General features: G+C 45.6%; 1 protein-coding gene across 1 annotated transcript in view; it reads right to left on the bottom strand.

Moving 5' to 3' along the window:
* Positions 1 to 1265: 1265 nt before the first annotated feature.
* LOC129830086 (rho GTPase-activating protein 39-like) overlaps positions 1266 to 21325 on the bottom strand; it is a 91116-nt gene continuing 71056 nt past the window's right edge. The window contains exons 4-10 of the mRNA XM_055892295.1: positions 17342 to 17978; positions 16777 to 16875; positions 9500 to 9573; positions 8389 to 8588; positions 6060 to 6151; positions 5709 to 5878; positions 1266 to 5509 (exon numbers count right to left, since the gene is read on the bottom strand). Of these exons, the coding sequence (XP_055748270.1) occupies positions 5315 to 5509; positions 5709 to 5878; positions 6060 to 6151; positions 8389 to 8588; positions 9500 to 9573; positions 16777 to 16875; positions 17342 to 17978 (1467 nt within the window). The 3' untranslated portion in view covers positions 1266 to 5314. The remainder of the gene's footprint in view (positions 5510 to 5708; positions 5879 to 6059; positions 6152 to 8388; positions 8589 to 9499; positions 9574 to 16776; positions 16876 to 17341; positions 17979 to 21325) is intronic.

Here is a 21325-nt window from a genome sequence, read left to right as displayed (position 1 = left end):
ATCAATATGTTTCTAACTAGCTATAAACGCAGATGGAAAACCCCTATTTATTTCTAGCCACTATGCTACATTAGGTGGGCTACATCAGGTGATAATGAGTATTGCTAAATAGGACACCTTCCTGATAATATGGACCAATATGTTATTGGGCTCATTTCTGGAGGGGAAAATTACATTTTAGATGTCAGCATCATTTTATTTTCATCCACTTCCTTGACCTGTTGTATGCTGTAATATGTGCTTTTGTCAGTATCATATTACCTAGGCTAGTAAATTATATCACCCTCCACCTCCCAAATCCCAATTTAACCACTGATCATAAGTGTGTTATTTTAGATGTTATTTCCAGCCACTTCTCAATATAGTGTATTAAAAGCAACTTCAAATATGTGCTTTTGTATTTTCCTTTGATAGTGTTTAGTCACTGTGCTAGCTAGCAAATGAAATGTGCATTATGCAGAATTCTTTAATGTTTTCAAATACTTTACAGAAAACCTCCTGTAGATAATTTGAGCTGTATCCTTGTGGAGTTGTGCATGCTTATGCCGTGCTTGCAGGTTGCAACAAATAAGGGAGACAGAGAGACAGAGACACCAACAGTCAAAGTAACTCCTGTTTCACACACCAACATCCAAGGCCCCGCACATTATCTGGAATGTGACGGGGCCACACTGGCTCACCTCACGGAGAACCTACAGGAGAAAAGGTAAAGAACACCCATCCACTTTCTCTCCCTTTTTTGAGGGGGATTTGGCCCTGCAATAATTGTGTCCTATACATAAACACCTACACTTAGAAAATACAGCTGAGCCTAAATTGCAGGTCTGCTTATCATACTCTACTTGGCCTCCTGCTTACAACTGTCCAGAGGTTTGTATGTGTGCTTTAACATGGAGTTACCATGGCTCTGTTGGGGTTGTGTTAACGTTTATTGCTTATGGGCAATATATACGTTCAGATGTGGCAGGATCCAGGTGTGTTGGATGCAGTGAAAGACATAATTCTACCATAACACATGGATTTAATTGCACCCAGAACCAAATCCTGCGTAAGCGCAGGCCTCTAGCCATCTACTCAATGTTTCTGTTGGTCACAAAAAACTTAAACTGTGAAATGCATATTGATGTCAATGGGAGACAAAAGTTAGAGTATCATACTCATATCCATGCAGAATGAATCAGAAAAAAAGCAATAACACATTTTTTTACTGTCCATTTTATTTTTTCAATCATTTTATGAAATAAATGCATCCGCAAAATCATCAATCACAATCACCATTGCTGTTTTTAATTGTTTTTCAAACAGCATACCCCAAAGACCTGCAAGCATATTTACAACAATAGTCAATAGCATCCATCATGTGAGGACAGGGGATTAGAGATAGAAGTGCAATGGATGAGGTGCGCACATGTTGTAACTGTAACCATACACAGTGTAAACATCACACACCTAAGTTATTCTATCATCTCAACAACCACTATCAACACTCATTCCAAGAACAAAAAAAGATTGAGTCAAAGATTAGGCTATTTATCAAATTGAAAAATGACACTGATGAGTTGCACCACGAGCATTTAAGTCAAATGAAGAGAATAATGACATTACTGTAGAATGGAACATAAGTTGATCTTTTTTAACAATATGGTTGAATCATGTTATAACTCATTGGTTTGAACATTCAGTGACCAAAGACCATACTGCTATTTACATATCAAACTGAATACGTACAGCCATCATCCACAGAAGAGCATAGGATGGAGACGAGTTAAACCAGAGCTTTGGGAGTTCAGTGTGTAAGAGTATGGGCTCTGTCCATGACATCTTCCTCCTTGTTCTGCATGCTAAGCATACAGTTGAAGTCGGAATTTTACATACACCTTAGCCAAATACATTTAAACTCAGTTTTTCACAATTCCTGACATTTAATCCTAGTAAAAATTCCCTGTATTAGGTCAGTTAGGATCACCACTTTATTTTAAGAATGTGAAATGTCTGAATAATTTCTTTCATCACATCCCCAGTGGGTCATAAGTTTACATACACTCAATTAGTATTTGGTAGCATTGCCTTGAAATTGTTGAACTTGGGTCAAACGTTTCGGGTAGCCTTCCACAAGCTAACCACAATAATTTGGGTGAATTTTGGCCCATTCCACCTGACAGAGCTGGTGTAACTGAGTCAGGTTTGTAGGCCTCCTTGTTCGCACACACTTTTTCAGTTCTGCCCACAAATCTTCTCTAGGATTGAGGTCTGGGCTTTCTGATGGCCACTCCAATACCTTGACTTTGTTGTCCTTAAGCCATTTTGCCACAACTTTGGAAGTATGCTTGGGGCCATTGTCCATTTGGAAGACCCATTTGCGACCAAGCTTTAACTTCCTGACTGATGTTTTGAGATGTTGCTTCAATATATCCACATAATTTTCCTGCCTCATGATGCCATCTATTTTGTGAAGTGCACCAGTCCCTCCTGCAACAAAGCACCCCTACAACATGATGCTGCCACCCCCGTGCTTCACGGTTGGGATGGTGTTCTTCGGCTTGCAAGCGCCCCCCTTTTTCCTCCAAACATAACGATGGTCATTATGGCCAAACAGTTCTATTTTTGTTTCATCAGACCAGAGGACATTTCCACAAAAAGTACGATCTTTGTCCCCATGTGCAGTTGCAAACCGTAGTCTGGCTTTTTTTATGGCGGTTTTGGAGCAGGGGCTTCTTCCTTGCTGAGCGGCCTTTCAGATTATGTCGATATAGGACTCGTTTTACTGTGGATATAGATACTTTTGTACCCGTTTCCTCCAGCATCTTCACAAGGTCCTTTGCTGTTGTTCTGGAATTGATTGGCACTTTTCTCACCAAAGTACGTTCATCTCTAGGAGACAGAACGCGTCTCCTTCCTGAGCGGCATCACGGATGCGTGGTCCCATGGTGTTTATACTTGCATATTATTGTTTGTACAGATGAACGTGGTACCTTCAGGCATTTGGAAATTGCTCTCAAGGATGAACCAGACTTGTGGAGGACTTTTGATTCTTTTGATTTTCCAATGATGTCAAGCAAAGAGGCACTGAGTTTGAAGGTAGGCCTTGAAATACATCCACAGGTACACTTCCAGTTGACTCAAATGATGTCAATTAGCTTATCAGATGCTTCTAAAGCCATGACATAATTTCTGGAATTTTCCAAGCTGTTTAAAGGCACAGTCAACTTAGTGTATGTAAACTTCTGATCCACTGGAATTGTGACACAGTGAATTATAAGTGAAATAATCTGTCTGTAAACAATTGTTGGAAAAATTACTTGTGTCATGCACAAAGTAGATGTCCTAACAGACTTGCCAAAACTATAGTTTGTTAACAAGAAATGTGTGGAGTGGTTGAAAAATGAGTTTTAATGCCTCCAACCTAAGTGTATGTAAACTTCAACTGTATATCCCTGATGCACTCCCAGAACTACCAGCACTGTGCACCGCCATCCTCCACCCTGCCCACCTCAGCACTGCCCCTGCTGGCTGGAGGTGAGGGGAAAGCTGGGTATATCCTCCGATGTGGCTATGGAGTACTCAACCCTGGGGGTTTGTGTTTTCAAAAGATGAACAGTAAAGCAGAAATGGAGGCACAGAGTCACGGCCGCTGTAAAAGCTGTGACTGCAGAAAAGGGGTTAACAACCCTCTAGCCTCCAGATACATTTTTTTCTGGCTAAACACACCCTCTAATTTAGGGGCTCCAGCTTCCAGGAATTAGGGAGAGTGTGCTGTATGAACACAAGCTTCTCTATCTCTCATACCACACACACACACGCACGGATGTACAGTCGATACACAAACACCCACACTGATGTGCAAAAACATACATACACGTGCACACAAACACACGCACGCACACACACGCACAAACACGGACAGCATTGCAGCACAGACCCCATCACTAAGATGAGGTAGACACAGAGGAAACATGTGGGGCGCTAAAACCCAAACCCTGACCACACTGCTAAATATAACAGCGACAGCGTGGCCATTAAGACAGCTGAAATATGGATTTTAAACCCTCTTCGCATCATGAGCCACGAGATTTAGAGGAATAGGAAAGTCCTTGTTAGGCAATACTGTCTAAAAATAGTAAATCAGCTTGTGTTTTTGTCTTAATGGTTTTCCTCCCAGTCTATGGCACTAATGTACCTCAGACCCTCAAACCACTGCCAGATGGCCCCTCCCTATGGAGGGGCCAAATTCACAACTGTTGGCGTGGGTGAGGCTTTAGCTACAGGCAGCGACAGCGCTCTCATTTTCTCCTGCATTTTTTCCCCCTGACCTGCTAATAGCTCAAATTTGCTATTTTACAAGCTCCATCAAAGGTATAATTGTGTTTCTCTGAACGGATGGGAAATAAGCCCACTGTAATTGTCTGGAGTAAAACAGCTGAAAGTGCTACAAGAAATGCTTCTAATGATTTTAGTCCAAGACTGTATCTCTAACACATGTACACACATCTATGCCTTACTGATTGGGAATAATTTTTCCTGCTAGAGAAACTTTTATTCAGAAATAAATGTGTTTTTTTTAACCTAGAGAGTGAACCTGTCTCTGAGGCCAGTGGAGAGGTCAAGAGTAGCTTAAACCTTTTTGTCAACTCATCCTGCAGCTCTGGCAACCCAGAAATAATTCATATTAAATTAGTCAAAAAAGCATTCCAAATTAAGTTAGAATGAGAAGGAAATCATTGCTTGAATACACCAATACAATAAAGGAAAGAGAATGGTTATAATACAGAGTGGGTTTCCCCTCATTTTGTTATTTCAGAACACATGACGAGACATAATTCATGACCATAGCGTCAGATATGTATGTGGCACTCAAAGCAGGAAGAAATCCTTTAAAAACCCATATTTACAAATGAGATTTGGCTTGATTTCTCCCTGCACTCTGGCTTAATGTGCATCACAGTCTCCTATTGTGATTGCTCTTCATATGCTGAATCTCACGCCAGCACGGTCCAGTGTTTGGAGCAGAAACATGGGGAGATACATATAGCATGTACAATATGTCCTGCAGTGTGCTTTAAAACTGATAAACAGTCTCCCATTACCATCACATGTGAGCTTGTCCCAAAGTCTCAAACGAGATGATTCAGAGCAGGAAATCTGTCTTGATATCCAGTCACTTTCTGGGCAGTCCACTGTCTGTAGTCCTCAGAATGTGGTGTTAGTGAACCAGAGAGAATCTAAGGTTGAGATGTGACATGTGTGAAGGAACAGCAGGCTTGTTGTGGGTGAGGTGGCAGTAGAGAGTGGTGTGAGCGGTCTAGAGGAGGCCTCCTCAGATGATGCCCTTGACAAAGCTGGTGTCCAGGTGAACAATGAGCATGCGTAAGAAGGACATCTCTTTCCGTGTGTTCTCAAAGATGATGCGCGGGTCATCCGACTGGCAGCGGAGACAGTTGGGAGCCATCACCATGGCCAGGTTGTTCACGTCCATCTTGGTCTTACTCACATTGACGGGCTGGGCAAACACCTGCAGGAGAGCGAGGGGGTGAGTTTAGGGCGAAAGTGAAGTTCAGAGACATGTATGTGGTGTTTGTTAATTGTGTTTATATTAAAACCTACAGTTATTATGTAGTTATAACTGCAAAACATACAAAGTGGCAGATAAACCTGTAAAGAGAGAGAGCGATAGCGAAGGGAGACGAGAGGCCTATATGTAGGAGGGTTACCTGTAAGAAGTGTATAAAGTAGCAGAGCACCAGCCTGCTTAGCTCAGGCAGAGACTGCACCACGCTGATCGCTGCCTCTGGATCCTCATAGTTACTGATGCACTGCTTATAGAAGCTCTGAGGGATGACTGGCTCCTCCAGCTCCCTGTACCACAGCTTCAGCAGAGACGCTAGAGGAGAGAGAGACACTCCCTTCAATACACAATGGTGTGCAGCTTGTACGATATACAGTAGTGTTTCCAGCCTTTACAACACATATTTGAAAAGAGGTAATAGATAGTTGCTCAAGTCAAGAAAGACATCAGCCAAGAGGAGAAATAGAGCTTGAATGACAGGGATTTTTTTTTTTACCTGGGACGTTGGGATCGCCAAGGTTTTCTGGAATATTCCACTGATCCACCTGCAGCTTCAGTGCATTCACCTCGTCAATATCTCCAGGCACCCTGAGGGAAGAGACACAGCAGATAGAAGTATAACCGCTAGAGACTAGGAAGTAATAGCTTTATCTCCTATTTCAATATGACTGAGTACTTGTATGAGAGTATTGATATTGTTCTTGGATTGTGACATAGCCCCACTAGGTGGTGCAGCAACCCCGTTAAGCAGCCCAGGGACAACCACAGCATGACTTTAGCATGTTGCCAAGGTCTAGTCCACACATGGGGGATATGTGAACCCAGGTGGACATGGTTATGCAATACCACTTATATATAATTAGTATGAAAGTAATTTCATATCCGCAGACATGGACATAGCAGTGCTACACGTCCGGAGGTATCTGTTACAAGGGAACTGATTGTGCCAAGAAGAAAAACCTAAGCAAAATCACAGAGCCACAAGGACAACATCAGTCATATCCCTGACACAGGGACCCATGTCTAGTAGAAATAAATAAACCCTGAAGCTAAATAAGAAAACAAAAATAAAGACAATCCTCCCATAGCATGGTTTTTAAAATAAACTGCCAGGGTAGATTTCCTGTCAATTTTCAAATCACACACCCGACAAAAGGGAGATGTGACTCTGTTACAAAAAGGGAACTGGCTTAAAATAATAATGTGTACATTTGTTCATATCAATCTCCTGTTTGTTCTATATACAGTCCACAATCTGTCAGTCTGTGATGAGAACTTAGACAAAGAGGAACTTAAACAGAGATTGTGTGTAGATAAAACACTTGCATCAAAATGTACTCCAATACAAACAGAATGGGAGAGAAAGGAGAAACTATACCTACTGTATTTACATTACACATGCATAAAACAATGTCTTTAATTACTGGATGCTGTTATCTGAAGCATGCCGGGGCAAAAGCTTTATTTGGTGGATTTTCACTCTTTGTTGTGTGAGAGGGATTTAGTCTGAATATGTATCATTTGGTAATGTCAAACATATTCATGTTTGTTTGAACTACCATCTCTCTGGATGACCACCAGTCTCAGTCTGAGCCAGACCGGGGAGGGGGGTCGTCAGAGCTGCAGACGTCTATATGGATGCCCCAGGAGAGAGTTTGAATCAGAGAGAACGGGGTGCTGTCCTCTCCTCTTCTCCACAGCCCAGTCAGTGAATGATTAACGTCCCCAGGTTAACCAGATGGCTTGTTTGTTTACCAAAGCCCATAGGTCCAGAATGGTATACTACAAAGCAGGATCAATGAGTTAACACTAACTGTTCTAATTGTTCTTACATTAGGAAGATGAGCTTGAAATGGGAATGGGCTAATCGACTCAACAACCAAAAACACATATCTAAGTTTAGCTTTCTTAATGAACCAGAAAGTCAATAGTTGTTTCTGGTTGGTCATCAAAATTAGCTGACTAACTCATTGATCCTGCTTTGTAGAATACCCCTTCAAGAGATGCTGTTTTTGTGTAAGTGATTTAACATAGACTCTTTCTCTTCTGATCTCAGGCTAACTTGCTCCCCTCCCGGCCAATGGGAGTCTCACACCTCGATCACACTGACAGCGTCATTGCGTTTTGGTACAGAAGTACATTAATCTCCAATGGAACACTGTGTTTGCATTGCAGCATTGCGTTGCAGAGGCAGTTGCAGGCAGAGCGTTCTGTGTGGTGGATACGTTGGATTTATCCAACTGTTTGCGTAGACGGCTTGACACAAATAGTAGCAGAAGGTGAATGTTGAACTTTTGTTGCACACATATCAAGATGATGCTGCGAACCATTTTGCGCAATGATGCTGTAGATGTGATAGAGGCTTGAGGCGGTGAGGCGGGTCCCGTAATGCTGCTGGTCTTGACTGTACTGCTTCTTACTGATGAAGCAAAGCCTCTGACCCAGTCTTACGCCTAGATTCAATCCGGACCATGGAAGATCCGCGATATACCTTGATTGACATTCAAAGGTAATTTCCGATTGAGCCGACACATTCAGCGTTTACCGTGAATGTGGTCTCCCCGAATGCGGGAACATTACCTTTAAAACGTGCATAGCAGATAAAACGAGATCGGATTAAATCTGGCCCTTATGTTTGCCACATAGGCTAAACTGAATTTACACGCCTGTCTTTCTTTACCCCCATAACATCACTTACCCCATACCTCAGAGTGATACTCATCTGTAGAGACCGTTTCTGGTACACTATGTTTATCCATTGCCCCCTCCATCCTTCCACCCCTTCTGTCTGCCGCCCAGCCTGGTGTGCTGGTGTGACTACTCACCTGAAGATTCCCTCTGTCTGGGCCCCTCCCAGGGCCAGGACGTACTGGGACAGCTGCACCTGCACCCAGGGGAGCCTGCGCTCCGGGAACCGCTCACTCTGACGCTCCATTATCTCCTCCAGGGCACTGCCGAACAGGGAGGGGGTCACAATGGCTTTTCTCCCCTGGTCTAACTCCTCCAGGGTGGGCTTCCTTAGACCCTGTGAGAAGGAAAAAAATACATTAGAGTCTTCTGTAGACAGGACCTGCCCCTAAGCACAGCTCTAGAACCACAAGTCTATTGATTAAGTTTAAAACTGGTTTAAAGCTGTCCCTTGCCCATTATCTAGGTAAGCTACATGAGGCCCACTTGGAGTCTCTCACACTATTGTAACTTCCCTACAGTAATCACAGCTGAACTGTAGGTCAGGTCCCTTGTATACAGTAGAAGGAGACACCCAGCCATGTTAAAAGCCCAGATTCCATCTCAGCAGCTCAGAGGGTTAAATATAGCCCCCAGTAAAAGTGCCTGGCCTGGGGCTGCAGTAAGGCTGCAGTGTGCCGGCTGTGGGCAAGCTGATTACAGGGTGGGACACAGCAGAGGACAGGGTGGAGGTTGGGAGACTGTTGCTGCAGTGATGGAGGGTTTGTTGGGGGGTGCGAGCTCAGACTTGAACCCCATCTTTAGCTCCACGTGTCCAGTGTGGATGGGGAGAGAGCAAATGAAGCAAGGGGGGGTTAAAAGGTTGTTGTAACCCCCCCACCTCAGTTTGGGTTTATAGATTAGTGCCTATTTTGCTGAGGACTCCTAAGGGCCCAGTGCGATGATTGCTAACATATGTGAGAGCTCCCAGAATGCTTCAGTCAGTGCCACGCTTCACGGCCGACACTAACCTCAGGGGCAACACTGACTCATTAAAACAATAGAAATGTTCCACTTCTCCTTGTCTGATGGGAGAGTTGGAGTCCCTATATCCCTTCAGATCATTAGAGTAGAAAACTGCAGCAGAAAGTCTGGAAATGAAACCTCAATCCAGACCAGCAGTGAGAGATGAGCAACCCCCTCTGTCCTTGTCTGACCCCCCCCCCCCTCGCCGGGCCTTTTAATAGTGCTTTAGGATGACCTTCCTACCTTTTTGACCCCAGTGACGGCGACCTTCTGCAGCTTGCGATAGCAGTACTTGGCATAAGTGCTGATTGGCAGGCCTGGAGAGAAGGGAGATGACAGACACCATTACTGACCAATCCTGAGGCGGTAATACAATCCGTTGCTGTTTTCTATCTGCCTGCATGTCAACATCCTCAGTGTTGAGGCTGTATTATTTCTATTCCACAGTGATAAAACTCCACCGACAGATCTTGTTACCAATGAATCATTAAAACCAAATCTGTCCACCGCAGGGCATTTTGGATATCAGCTCTGCATATTCCATGAGAATCCTGCCCAGCCAGCATGGAGTAATATAACCCAGCATATAGAGCTGTAGGAACAGCTGTGCTTCAAGGTTAAAGCCACCGAGACGTCAAACACTGACCGCTTAACTATTACTAGTGCAAAGTATTACTATCACAGTTATTACTACTACTGTTATTAATGCACTATTGCTACTATCATTACTGAAACTGCATGTTTACTTGTTCCTCAATTGCTTCTATTTTTTTACTGTAAATACTACTATTGTATATCAGGCCCATATAACAATATTAAGACTGCATAGAATGAGCGACTGAGGCATTGGCCTACACATTTTGTCCTAACTGTGAGAACCAAAATGCATCTTGGCTACAGACCCTGGTAATGAAACATCCACATGACACAGATTTATGGCAAGCAGGTGAAAGCATGTCCTCAGCAACAAAACAGCCGCAGCGGTTTTGGCCGAGGGTAGATGAGTTGCGTTTTGAGAGACTACGAGATCTTGACGCTTTAAAAAGGTTTTGTGATTATTGTCTTCTGTCATAAATCAAATGAATCACACAGAACTGACATGGTGGGAGAGGGAGGACTTTGTTCTCACCCAAGACGGAAATGAGATGGATTTCAATGCTCAGGAAAAGTAATTCAAATCACCACCCAACTTTACTGCTTCATGAAACAACAGAGAGAGAAGGGTGCAAAGATATCATCGGGTCCTCATGGAGAAATCATTGATTTATTTTGATTTCACCTTTATTTAACCAGGTAGGCCAGTTGAGAACAAGTTCTCATTTACAACTGCCACCTGGCCAAGATAAAGCCAAGCAGTTTGACACATACAACAACACAGAGTTACACATGGAATTAACAAACATACAGTCAATAATACAGGAGAAAAAGTCTATATACAATGTGTGCATATGAGATAAGATAAGGGAGGTAAGGCAATAAATAGGCCATGGTGGCGAAGTAATTACAATATACCAATTAAACACTGGAGTGATAGATGTGCAGAAGATGAATGTGCAAGTAGAGATACTGGGGTGCAAAGGGGAAAATGAGTGAGGAATGAGGAAATGAGGAAAGGAGGAGGCACACATTGGGCAGGTCCCTCCCAGAGACCAGGAGAGGGGGAGAAAGAGGAATACTATGACCAAGGGGGAACATTCATCAGCCCGACCAGGCCGTACTGTTACTACAGCACTGCATCGTTTTAGAAGAGTAGACACCAGAGTTCATACTACTGGGTCATTCACCTCAGAGCACAGCTGTGAGGCCACATGCCAAGCAGGCCTCAACAGGGATAGTCAGAGAGGTGACGGGTCACACAGGACAAACCTGATGACCTCAGTCCAGAACAAACCCTTTCACTTCTCCACTTCTAGCCATGTTTACAGTGTCGTCAACATGTTCAAACATAGTGGATGTAGTGCTTTGTAACAGAAACGGAGAAGGGGAAAGTTGTATATGAGTTGTTTTAAGAGATGTTCTCTTTTATCTGGCTGTAAAAACACATGTTTAATAGGCAGGGCAGTCATTTCACAAGGCCCCATCTCTGATCTCTGACTCTGTGCTGCTGGACCGCAGGACACACACATCGCTCTGGCTCAGGACTGCTGCTGGGGCTGCTGCTAGGACTGCTGCTGGGCCGGCTGCTGGGACTGCTGCTGGGACTGCTGCTAGGACTGCTGCTGGGACTGCTGCTGGGTCTGCTGCTGGGGCTGCTGCTGGGGCTGCTGCTAGGACTGCTGCTGGGACTGCTGCTGGGACTGCTGCTGGGGCTGCTGCTAGGACTGCTGCTAGAACTGCTGCTGGGACTGCTGCTGGGACTGCTGCTAGGACTGCTGCTGGGGCTGCTGCTAGGACTGCCGCTAGGACTGCCGCTAGGACTGCCGCTAGAACTGCCGCTGGGACTGCTGCTGGGACTGCTGCTAGGACTGCTGCTGGGACTGCTGCTAGGACTGCTGCTGGGACTGCTGCTAGGCCTGCTGCTGGGACTGCTGCTGGGACTACTGCTGGGACTGCTGCTGGGACTGCTGCTAGGCCTGCTGCTGTCTCTGCTGCTGGGACTGCTGCTGGGACTGCTCCTAGGCCTGCTGCTGTCTCTGCTGCTGGGACTGCTGCTAAGACTGCTGCTGTGACTGCTGCTAGGACTGCTGCTGGGACTGCTGCTGGGACTGCTGCTGGGACTGCTGATGGGACTGCTGCTAGGCCTGCTGCTGTCTCTGCTGCTGGGACTGCTGCTAAGACTGCTGCTGTGACTGCTGCTAGGACTGCTGCTGGGCCGGCTGCTGGGACTGCTGCTGGGACTGCTGCTGGGACTGCTGCTAGGACTGCTGCTGGGACTGCTGCTAGGACTGCTGCTGGGACTGCTGCTAGGACTGCTGCTGGGACTGCTGCTGGGACTGCTGCTGGGACTGCTGCTAGGACTGCTGCTAGGGACTGCTGCTGGGACTGCTGCTGGGACTGCTGCTGGGACGGCTGCTGGGACTGCTGCTGGGACTGCTGCTGGGACTGCTGCTAGGACTGCTGCTGGGACTGCTGCTGGGACTGCTGCTAGGACTGCTGCTAGGACTGCTGCTGGGACTGCTGCTAGGAATGCTGCTGGGACTGCTGCTGAAATTCCAGGTCCTTTCTTTCTTCCCTACAGTATTCTCTTTAGATCCCTCGTCTTCTCTTCTCCTCTCATCCTCTTTTATTCACTTCCCACTGGGCACAGACGCCAGTTCAACGTCTAGTTTTGATTGACATTTGGTTGAGTTGTCAGCTAACGTGAATTCAGCGTGAAATCAACAACAAAAAAATGTACCCTCTCATTGGATTCAGGTAAAAAGTTGTGATTTTTTTTAATCCCCCTTACGTTGATGATGACTTACAAGCCCAATCAATTTCCACATTGATCCAACATCATCACACTGAATGTTTTTCTTGAAATGGTGTGGAACCAACATTGATTCAACCAGTTTTTGTCCTCACTCCTCTCCTCTGCCCCTCCCAATCTTGAATGTATTTTCCTTTCCTATGATTGTTGCTGTGGCATACTCCTCATCCTTTCTCCTTCTTCCTGATCATTCCGTCCTTCTCCTGTCTTGTGTTAGTGTTGGAATGACAAGCATGTGGGAGCGGTGGACTGATTTCCCCTCTGTGCCAGGTGATATTACTGAGGCACATAGCCCAGGCAGCGTAGAGGGCTAGCTGGTATGAACACCACTGTTAAGACCCATAGTTCTAAAAGAGAGTGTCCTGTGTTGATTTTACAAGGGCTCCCGAGTGACACAGCGGTCTAAGGCACTGCACCTCAGTGCTAGAGGCGTCACTACAGACCCTGGTTTGATCCCGGGCTGTATCACAACCAGACGTGATCGGGAGTCCCATAGGGTAGTGCACAATTGGCCCAGCGTTGTCCGGGTTAAGGGAGGGTTTGGCCTGGGTAGGTTGTCATTGTAAAATAATAATTTGTTCTTAACTGATTTGCCTAGTTAAAACAATATTAAATAAAAAATAAACACTGCCTGGGGGGTGTAATTCCTGTATAATACCACAAGGAAAGAGATAGAGAGAGAGAAAGAGAGAGAGAGAGAGAGAGAAAGAGAGAGCTAGATGGATCTGTATGTACTGTATGTATGCATGCATAAAAGACAAAGGGAGAAATAGATGGGGGGGTTGGGGGGCATCTATAAAGCAGGTGACATAAAAGAGCAACGGTCTCTTTATTACTCTCCACTAGCAGCCTGTTTGTGCCTGTGGCCTGAGCCTCAGCTTAGTGTTCAATGCTAAACAGGACAGCCAGGGCCAGAGAAAAAAAGGTAGAGAAAACCTAAAGAGAGTATTTGCATACAAATAAGTGGTGGTGCCAACCTTCAATCCTCCACAGAGAGGAGAAGAGGCCCCATCCACCCCACTCCTATTGCCCACGCTCCCCCTTTACTGGGAGCTTCTTTCCCAGGACAGCCCACTGCTGCCACCACAATGCCTGGCTGCACAGGCCTCCCCAGCCATTGTCAGCCACACGCTCTTAAACAAGCCACAGAGAAGTCGGGCACTACCTAAACAAACTTTCTACGCCCTCTTTCTCTTCTTTTGATGAAGAGCTGGATCTGAGGCCCCAAACTGCTGCCTATAACAATGCCCACTCAGCAGCCTGGGCCCGGAGAGGCAGCTGGTGAAGCCCATAAAGATGCCATCTCCCCCCCGTCAAGACATTCCTACGACCGCCCCCATCAAACCCCTCCCCCTTCATCTCTACCTGGACTCGAGACCATATCATGGGGCCTCTGTCGTAGACTGGGGTCTGGATCACAGGAAGCTGGGTCATTTGTCCAGTGTCCCATATCTTTAAAAGAGTATGGATCACCCAACCCTCCAGTACAAACAAACAGTCTCCCACAGACAGTAGGTCCCCTGTCCTCGATGCCAACACTCCAGAGCGGATGTGGAGTATGACTAACTGGTTTCTACTGCAGTGCGGGGAGTGAGTCAACAACCATCTCAATTCTCTCCACCTCTCCCATGCGCTATAGTCTCGTTGATGATGTAGTGCAGTGAGTCGACTCTCTCTGTCACAGTACTAGTACAGCTGGTAGCAGTGCTGCGGATAACTGTGTGATGTGGTCTGGTGTCTGAGGCTGGGTCTTGGTGTGGGAGATGCGGTGCGTTTGGCCTCGGGGCAGAACGCTGCATCATGAGAGGGGCCCTAATGCTGGGACACAGCTGTGAGGAGCCATCTGATTGGTCAAATGAATCCTCAGAATCAAACAACATGAACAGGAATGTCATGACACACAGAGAGCTGGGGTGAGTCAGAGTACGTCACTGACTGACCATGCAGAGAGTGCTGCTAGCTGTAGAACAATTACACGGGCACAATGAAAGTAGCAGTGGTCTGTAGTAGGAAGCACACTCACCCAACAGCTTCTTTATAACAAACAGCTACTGTTTACTTATACTTCTGCTACAGTTGAAGTCAGAAGTTTACATACACCTTAGCCAAATACATTTAAACTCAGTTGTTCATAATTCCTGACGTTTAATCCTAATAAAAATTATCTGTCTTACGTCAGTTAGGATCACCACTTTATTTTAAGAATGTGAAATGTCAGAATAATAGTAGAGAAAATTATTTATTTCAGCTTTTATTTCTTTCATCACATTCCCAGTGGGTCAGAAGTTTCCTCAATTAGTATTTGGTAGCATTGCCTTTAAATTGTTGAACTTGGGTCAAATGTTTCGGGTAGCCTTCCACAAGCTTCCCACAATAAGTTGGGTGAATTTTGGCCCATTCCTCCTGACAGAGCTGGTGTAACTGAGTCAGGTTTGTAGGCCTCCTTGCTCGCACATGCTTTTTCAGTTCTGCCCACAAATTTCTATAGGATTGAGGTCAGGTCTTTGTGATGGCCACTCCAATACCTTGACTTTGTTGTCCTTAAGCCATTTTGCCACAACTTTGGAAGTATGCTTGGGATCAAATGGAAGACCCATTTGCGACCAAGCTTCAACTTCCTGACTGATGTCTTGTGACGTTGCTTCAATATATCCACATACTTTTCCTCCCTCATGATGCCATCTATTTTGTGAAGTGCACCAGTCCCTTCTGCAGCAAAGCACACCCACAACATGATGCTGCCACCCCAGTGCTTCACAGATTGGATGCTGTTCTTCGGCTTGCAAGCATCTACCCTTTCCCTCCCAAACATAACGATGGTCATTATGGCCAAAGAGTTATATTTTTGTTTCATCAGACTAGAGGACATTTCTACAAAAAGTACGATCTTTGTCCCCATGTGCAGTTGCAAACCGTAGTCTGGCTCTTTTTATGGCGGTTTTGGAGCAGTGGCTTCTTCCTTGCTGAGCGGCCCTTCAGGTTATGTCGATATAGGACTCGTTTTACTGTGGATATAGACACTTTTGTACCTGTTTCCTCCAGCATCTTCACAAGGTCCTTTGCTGTTGTTCTGGAATTGATTGGCATTTTTCGCACCAAAGTACGTTCATCTCTAGGAGACAGAACGCGTCTTCTTCCTGAGTGGCATGACGGATGCGTGGTCCCATGGTGTTTATACTTGCATATTATTGTTTGTACAGATGAACGTGGTACCTTCAGGCGTTTGGAAATTGTGGAGGTCTACAATTTTTTTCCGGAGGTCTTGGCTGATTTCTTTTGATTTTCCCATGATGTCAAGCAAAGAGGCACTGAGTTTGAAGGTAGGCCTTGAAATACATCCACAGGTACACCTCCAATTGACTGAAATTATGTAAATTAGCCTATCAGAAGCTTATGAAGCCATGACATCATTTTCTGGAATTTTCCAAGCTGTTTAAAGGCACAGTCAATTTAGTATATGTAAACTTCTTACCCACTGGAATTGTGACAGTGAATTATAAGTGAAATAATCTGTCTGTAAACAATTGTTGGAAAAACTACTTGTGTCGTGCATAAAGTAGATGTCCTTACCGACTTGCCAAAACTATAGTTTGTTAACTAGAAATTTGTGGAGTGGTTGAAAAACGAGTTTTAATGACTCCAACCTAAGTGTATGTAAACTTCCGACTTCAACTGTATATGTGAGAATATTTCCTATAGGTAGGTGGTGTCTCCGCTCGCTCTAAAGAGAGCTATCCTCAGCCAAGGCCAAGACAGTGTCACTAATGTTCTTTATGCCAGAGGGTTAGGAGACAGGGCCAGGGAGGACGACTGGCAGCGTGTTCTAGCCAGCTCAGCTGGGCAACAGCGATACAGCACAGAGGGAAACAGGACACCCTGGCGCTTGGATCTCAAGGCTCCTTTGTGTGGTTTGTGTGCTACTCTCATTTAAAAAGCGTTGTGCTGATGCAAATGTGTGCAATACCTTCAACAATCAATCTCATATAGAAACAGAGCTAGTTAATCTCTCATGTGAGTGTGCCTGTTCTAAGAGGGTGACACTGTGGGGTTAATCCTCCCGCTCAATTTTTCTCCTGTGTGAATGAACAAGTGTTGCCGTAGTGAAACTCACCCTCCTCTTCTTCCTCCTCATTGTTCTGCTTCCTCTTCTTCCGGGACTTTGAATTCTTCTTGTTCTTCATGTCCTGTTGTTCCATAATGTGCTGCATGACTGTAAGTGGCAAACACGGCGGAAAGTGAAAACGTTATTTGATTAAAGATGTATCGCAATAACTCTTCTTCGTGTGTAGATGTGAAAAACAGATGATGGTGTTTTGTGCTGGGCTCTCTCAACTTTGACCTTTACTCCCCCTCCTTTTTTCTCTTTTTGTCTCACTTTTCCAGTGCTGCATCCTGTTTGATCTGGCCTGAATCCCAGATAATAATAGCTGGAAAACCAATATCAACTGGCTGTTTTTGACCACACGGGAATACCGGAAACATAAACACACCTCTGGATGCACCCTAGTCTAATCAAACATATCGAATTTACCCCCAAAACACCAAAAATCCGCAGCTACAGGAAACAAGAAACAACCTTCACCAACCCACAACCAATGGTAAACACAGAAAAACATTCATAGATTTATATAAACAGAAAAAAACATTTTATCAATAGAAGCGGTGTTGCCACTCACTCTTCTTGTCGTTGGAGGGCTCCAGATGTCTCTGAATGTACCCCTCCAGGTAGCGTCTGAACTTGGGCGAGGGGGAGAAGAAGGCCAGGCTGATGGCCATGAGTTCCCAGCCGGCCTCCAGGCTCCTCAGGTTCAGGTTGTCAGTGGTCTGTCTGACCAGCTGGACGTACAACTCGTCCCTCAGGCCCTGCATGCCCCAGCACTTAGTGACCACCAGCAGGGCAGCGTGACGGCGCTCCAGCCGGGCTGGGCGGTCCCCCATGTAGGCCTGGGCTAGTTTGAACATCTCACAGGCTTCCTTCTTGATTGTGCGGTCGCTGGTGATCAGCATGGGCTTCTTAATGGAGCCCCTGTTCCAGGAGAGCATGTTGGCGATGGAGACGCGGCGGCGGAACAGGCCCTGAGTGTGCTGGTTCAGGTTCTTACTGGCCCAGTCCACCATGTTGGCGTCTGGAGGAGGTTTGCAGAGGGTGGTGTAAGGGTACTGGTAACCCACACCTCCTTTTCCACCTCCCCCACCTTCTCCTCTGTCTCCAGTCACGATAACTCTATGGGGGGATCCCCGGGTGCCCCCGTGACCATCACCTCCCCCGTGTGATGAGGACTCCGACTGGGCCTTGGATTCCAGTGTTCCTGCCTGGAGAAGAAAACAGAGGGAGGGAGGGAGGGAGAGGAAGATTCAAGGCATAGACAAACGCTACAGCTGGAATCCTATGTGAATTACTGTTTGTTGATGGTATGTGTCTGATGCTGCAAAGGTTTATAGAGCATGTGCATTATGGTGGTGTGTGTGTGCGCGTGCGTACTGTAGGATCCGTTTACTCATTCCCCCTCAGAGTAGAACCTGGAATCACTCACACAGATCCCACTCCAGAAATAGGTGACCCAATATGGAAATGGCATCAAAACACATACAGTAACATAACATCCATCCCCCACTCTCTGTATCCTTCTCCTGTCTGCTTCCCTTCCCTCACGCCACAACACTGCCACTGGGCCTTTAACAAATACAAATGAAACTACTTTCACTAATCTAATAATATGATATCAATTTGTCCACTTTATGCAATGAATCATATCAAATCCCCAATGGCTACCATGGTTCTCCATCTCTGGAACATCCAGTTAATTCAAACCCAATCATAACAATAGTGAGTCTGCCTCTGAACCAACACTAATGTGTCACCAAAGTCTTCTTCAGACTCAATTACACGGCCTAAAGAAGAACAAACTGTAATAACCAACAATAACCTTGACATATGGGCTTTACATTCATATCCATCATATGATGTCATATGAACAATGTAATACCACACTATAGCAGAAGTCTGACAGATCTGTTAAACAGATACCAGGGGTTTCATTAACGTTCTGGCAGAGCTGTTTGGGTAGGGTCTAGGGATGGTACCCCCATTTTACAGAGCAGCCCTAACAGACATACGTCCTATGTACTACGGCCTTCATAATGTGGTCCTATTAAAAACTAAAGCAGCATTCGAATGTTTTCAGCGGTGCAGTAAACTATGCAGAATGGTGATATGAGCCATGTGGGCTGTCGGTCAGCAGTATAACTGGTATATTTTTCCATAGCCCAGGTCCAAAGCTTTCCAACCCTAACCCCCTCAGCAGGTCTGGAGCTCCTCTACGACCCGCTAACGCCAACACAGCCTTTCTCCAAACCCACATCATTTGTATTAATCGCACAGTATAAAACACGGCCATGGAGGTACCAGTCACAAATAAGTCTAAGCTGAAAACAGAGGTCTTAGTGGCCAATGTTGAATTTCCATGATGTAACCGTATCGAAGTGGCTGGTTAAACAGGCTCAGATGAAGATAAAAAAGGTGTTGTGTAAGGCTTGTTAGCTGGGTAATTAAGCGTGAGGGAGGCCTGAGGGAATTACTGGGTGCCAAACCATTAGTTCTCGGAGGGGACACAAGATTAAGACTTTCTGGCTTTGGCCACGCAACATTGGCCTTAACCTCTCTCTCTTAACCTCTCTCCCCCCCCCCTCCCCTCTTTATTTCCCAACAATCCATTCCCTTTAACTCAAATGGCTGCGTCTGCTGCCTACTCATAGTGCTTTGAGATCCATCAATCCCTTCTTCCTCTCTCTTTCCATCTCTCATGTAATTCCTCTTCCTCTCCCTCATTTAGTCCACTACCTCTCACTCTCATTTCCTCTGCCTCTGTTTGCCCCAGATGGCTCTCAGTGCCTAGTCTTCCTGGTCAGTGTGTGTGTGTGTGGTGTGATAGTCTGTGATTGGGTTTAGCAGTGTCCTGTGTGGTGTGACAGGGCTCAGCAGTGTCCTGTGTGGTGTGACGGGGCTCAGCAATGTCCTGGCCATCACAATGTCCTCTCCCAGACAAGGTTGCAGATAACAGGGCAAGACACTGCTTCTCAGGCACATTTAGGGTCAGGGTAAGCAGGGGTACCTTCAAACCAGGCACAGCTAGCCAGGGACAGTGGTAAACACTCACAAGTTACACAGACAAGAGAGAGTTTGGCCTAACTTGTTTGGACAGGTTCCCAAAGCTCCAGAAATTAGGACACCCAGTCTTAATGCCACATTTCCCACAAATTGTGTTCAAATAAATCCTGGTTAATTGTGTTAGTTTTTACATTAGTGTTTGACAAAAGAACCACTATTACAGACCAATCCTGCTAATTACTGATGTCGGGTTATTTAGGACGCCCTTAATTTTTCCATTCCCGACCGGCATTCTTCCTGGAGAACTTCGGGAGAGTACTTTCCATGGGGGTTAAGTCAGGCTCCATATACCACAGTGAATGATATGGCTTCTGTGGGCTTGAACCACATTTCAGTAAGGCCAATGCAACCGACATGCATACAGCCTCAGCCCCAGTCTCCCTGTACAGCATAGGCTGCCTCTGCCAAGTTACTCTCCCACACACCTGACAACAAACAGTGAAACACGCATACGTTATTTCTACATGAGTGTGTGTTCATCTGCATAAAGTAGGAGTTTCATATAGGAGCCCATTGGAGCACTTGGTACATGCACACATCCATAAGACAAACCTGCTTGGCCATCGCTTTCAGTTTTGACAGTCAGTAACTTATCCTCTCACTGGAGACTTACTATACCAAGACGTAAGTATACATACCCAGTAAAAGTGTACAAGACGAGTCTACAACTCAGAAGTGCCTACAGTATTGTAAATCATGAATGTAAGTGATCCCATTTCTAGGCATGATATTATCCCCAGTGAACCAGAGCAATGAGCCATAAATCTAGGACTCTGGTGCCTTTGTAGTGGTTGCTGGGCTGGGCTGTAGCCACACTAATTACTCTGTTCCTCCCAGCCAGTAACCAGCCTGGTGGAGAGTGGGACTGCCTGGACCTTCTCCCCAATGCTTATTGTCTGAGAAAAAAATAAACGCTTCCCCTCGAAAACGAGGGATTGGCTTCATTTCGGCTGCCAGAAACTTTTTACCCCCTTTATGCAATAAAAATAGTCCTGGAATGAAACCAACAATTCTAATAAGGTCGTCCAGATCGAGTATAAAAAATGAAATGAAAAATTGAGTAAGGGTGCGTTTTATTGAACAGAGCAGAGTTTAGAGTACGCACCAGTTGTCGAGTGATGTGGCCCAGCTGGGATAGCGGATGGATGAATGGGGTTGGAGCTAGCATGACCCCCGCTAAGCGCTAGTGTGGGAAAATAAGTCTCAAATACTCAGCTTGAATGAGTCACCAACAACACACTGCTGACAAACAGAGGCAGTTAACCTCCATCCCACCACCTACAGTAACAGTACTGCTCTGATTAATGCTCTGAAGCAAAGATACACAGTCCCCAAGCCCAGCGCAACACAACACACACTGCAGCCAGGATAAGATCTGTTGAGACATGGAAGAACAGTGTTTTGTTTCCCACTCTCTGTGTCATCTCCTCTATCTTACCGTATCTGGTATACAGACTCTTCCCATCTCTTCCTTCTACCTGGGTGGTTGGTG

This window comes from Salvelinus fontinalis, chromosome 31 (genome assembly GCF_029448725.1).
Source record: "Salvelinus fontinalis isolate EN_2023a chromosome 31, ASM2944872v1, whole genome shotgun sequence".
NCBI classification, from domain to species: Eukaryota; Metazoa; Chordata; class Actinopteri; order Salmoniformes; family Salmonidae; genus Salvelinus; species Salvelinus fontinalis.
Note: the sequence above shows the minus strand (reverse complement) of the source record. Positions and strands in the feature narration are given on the sequence as shown.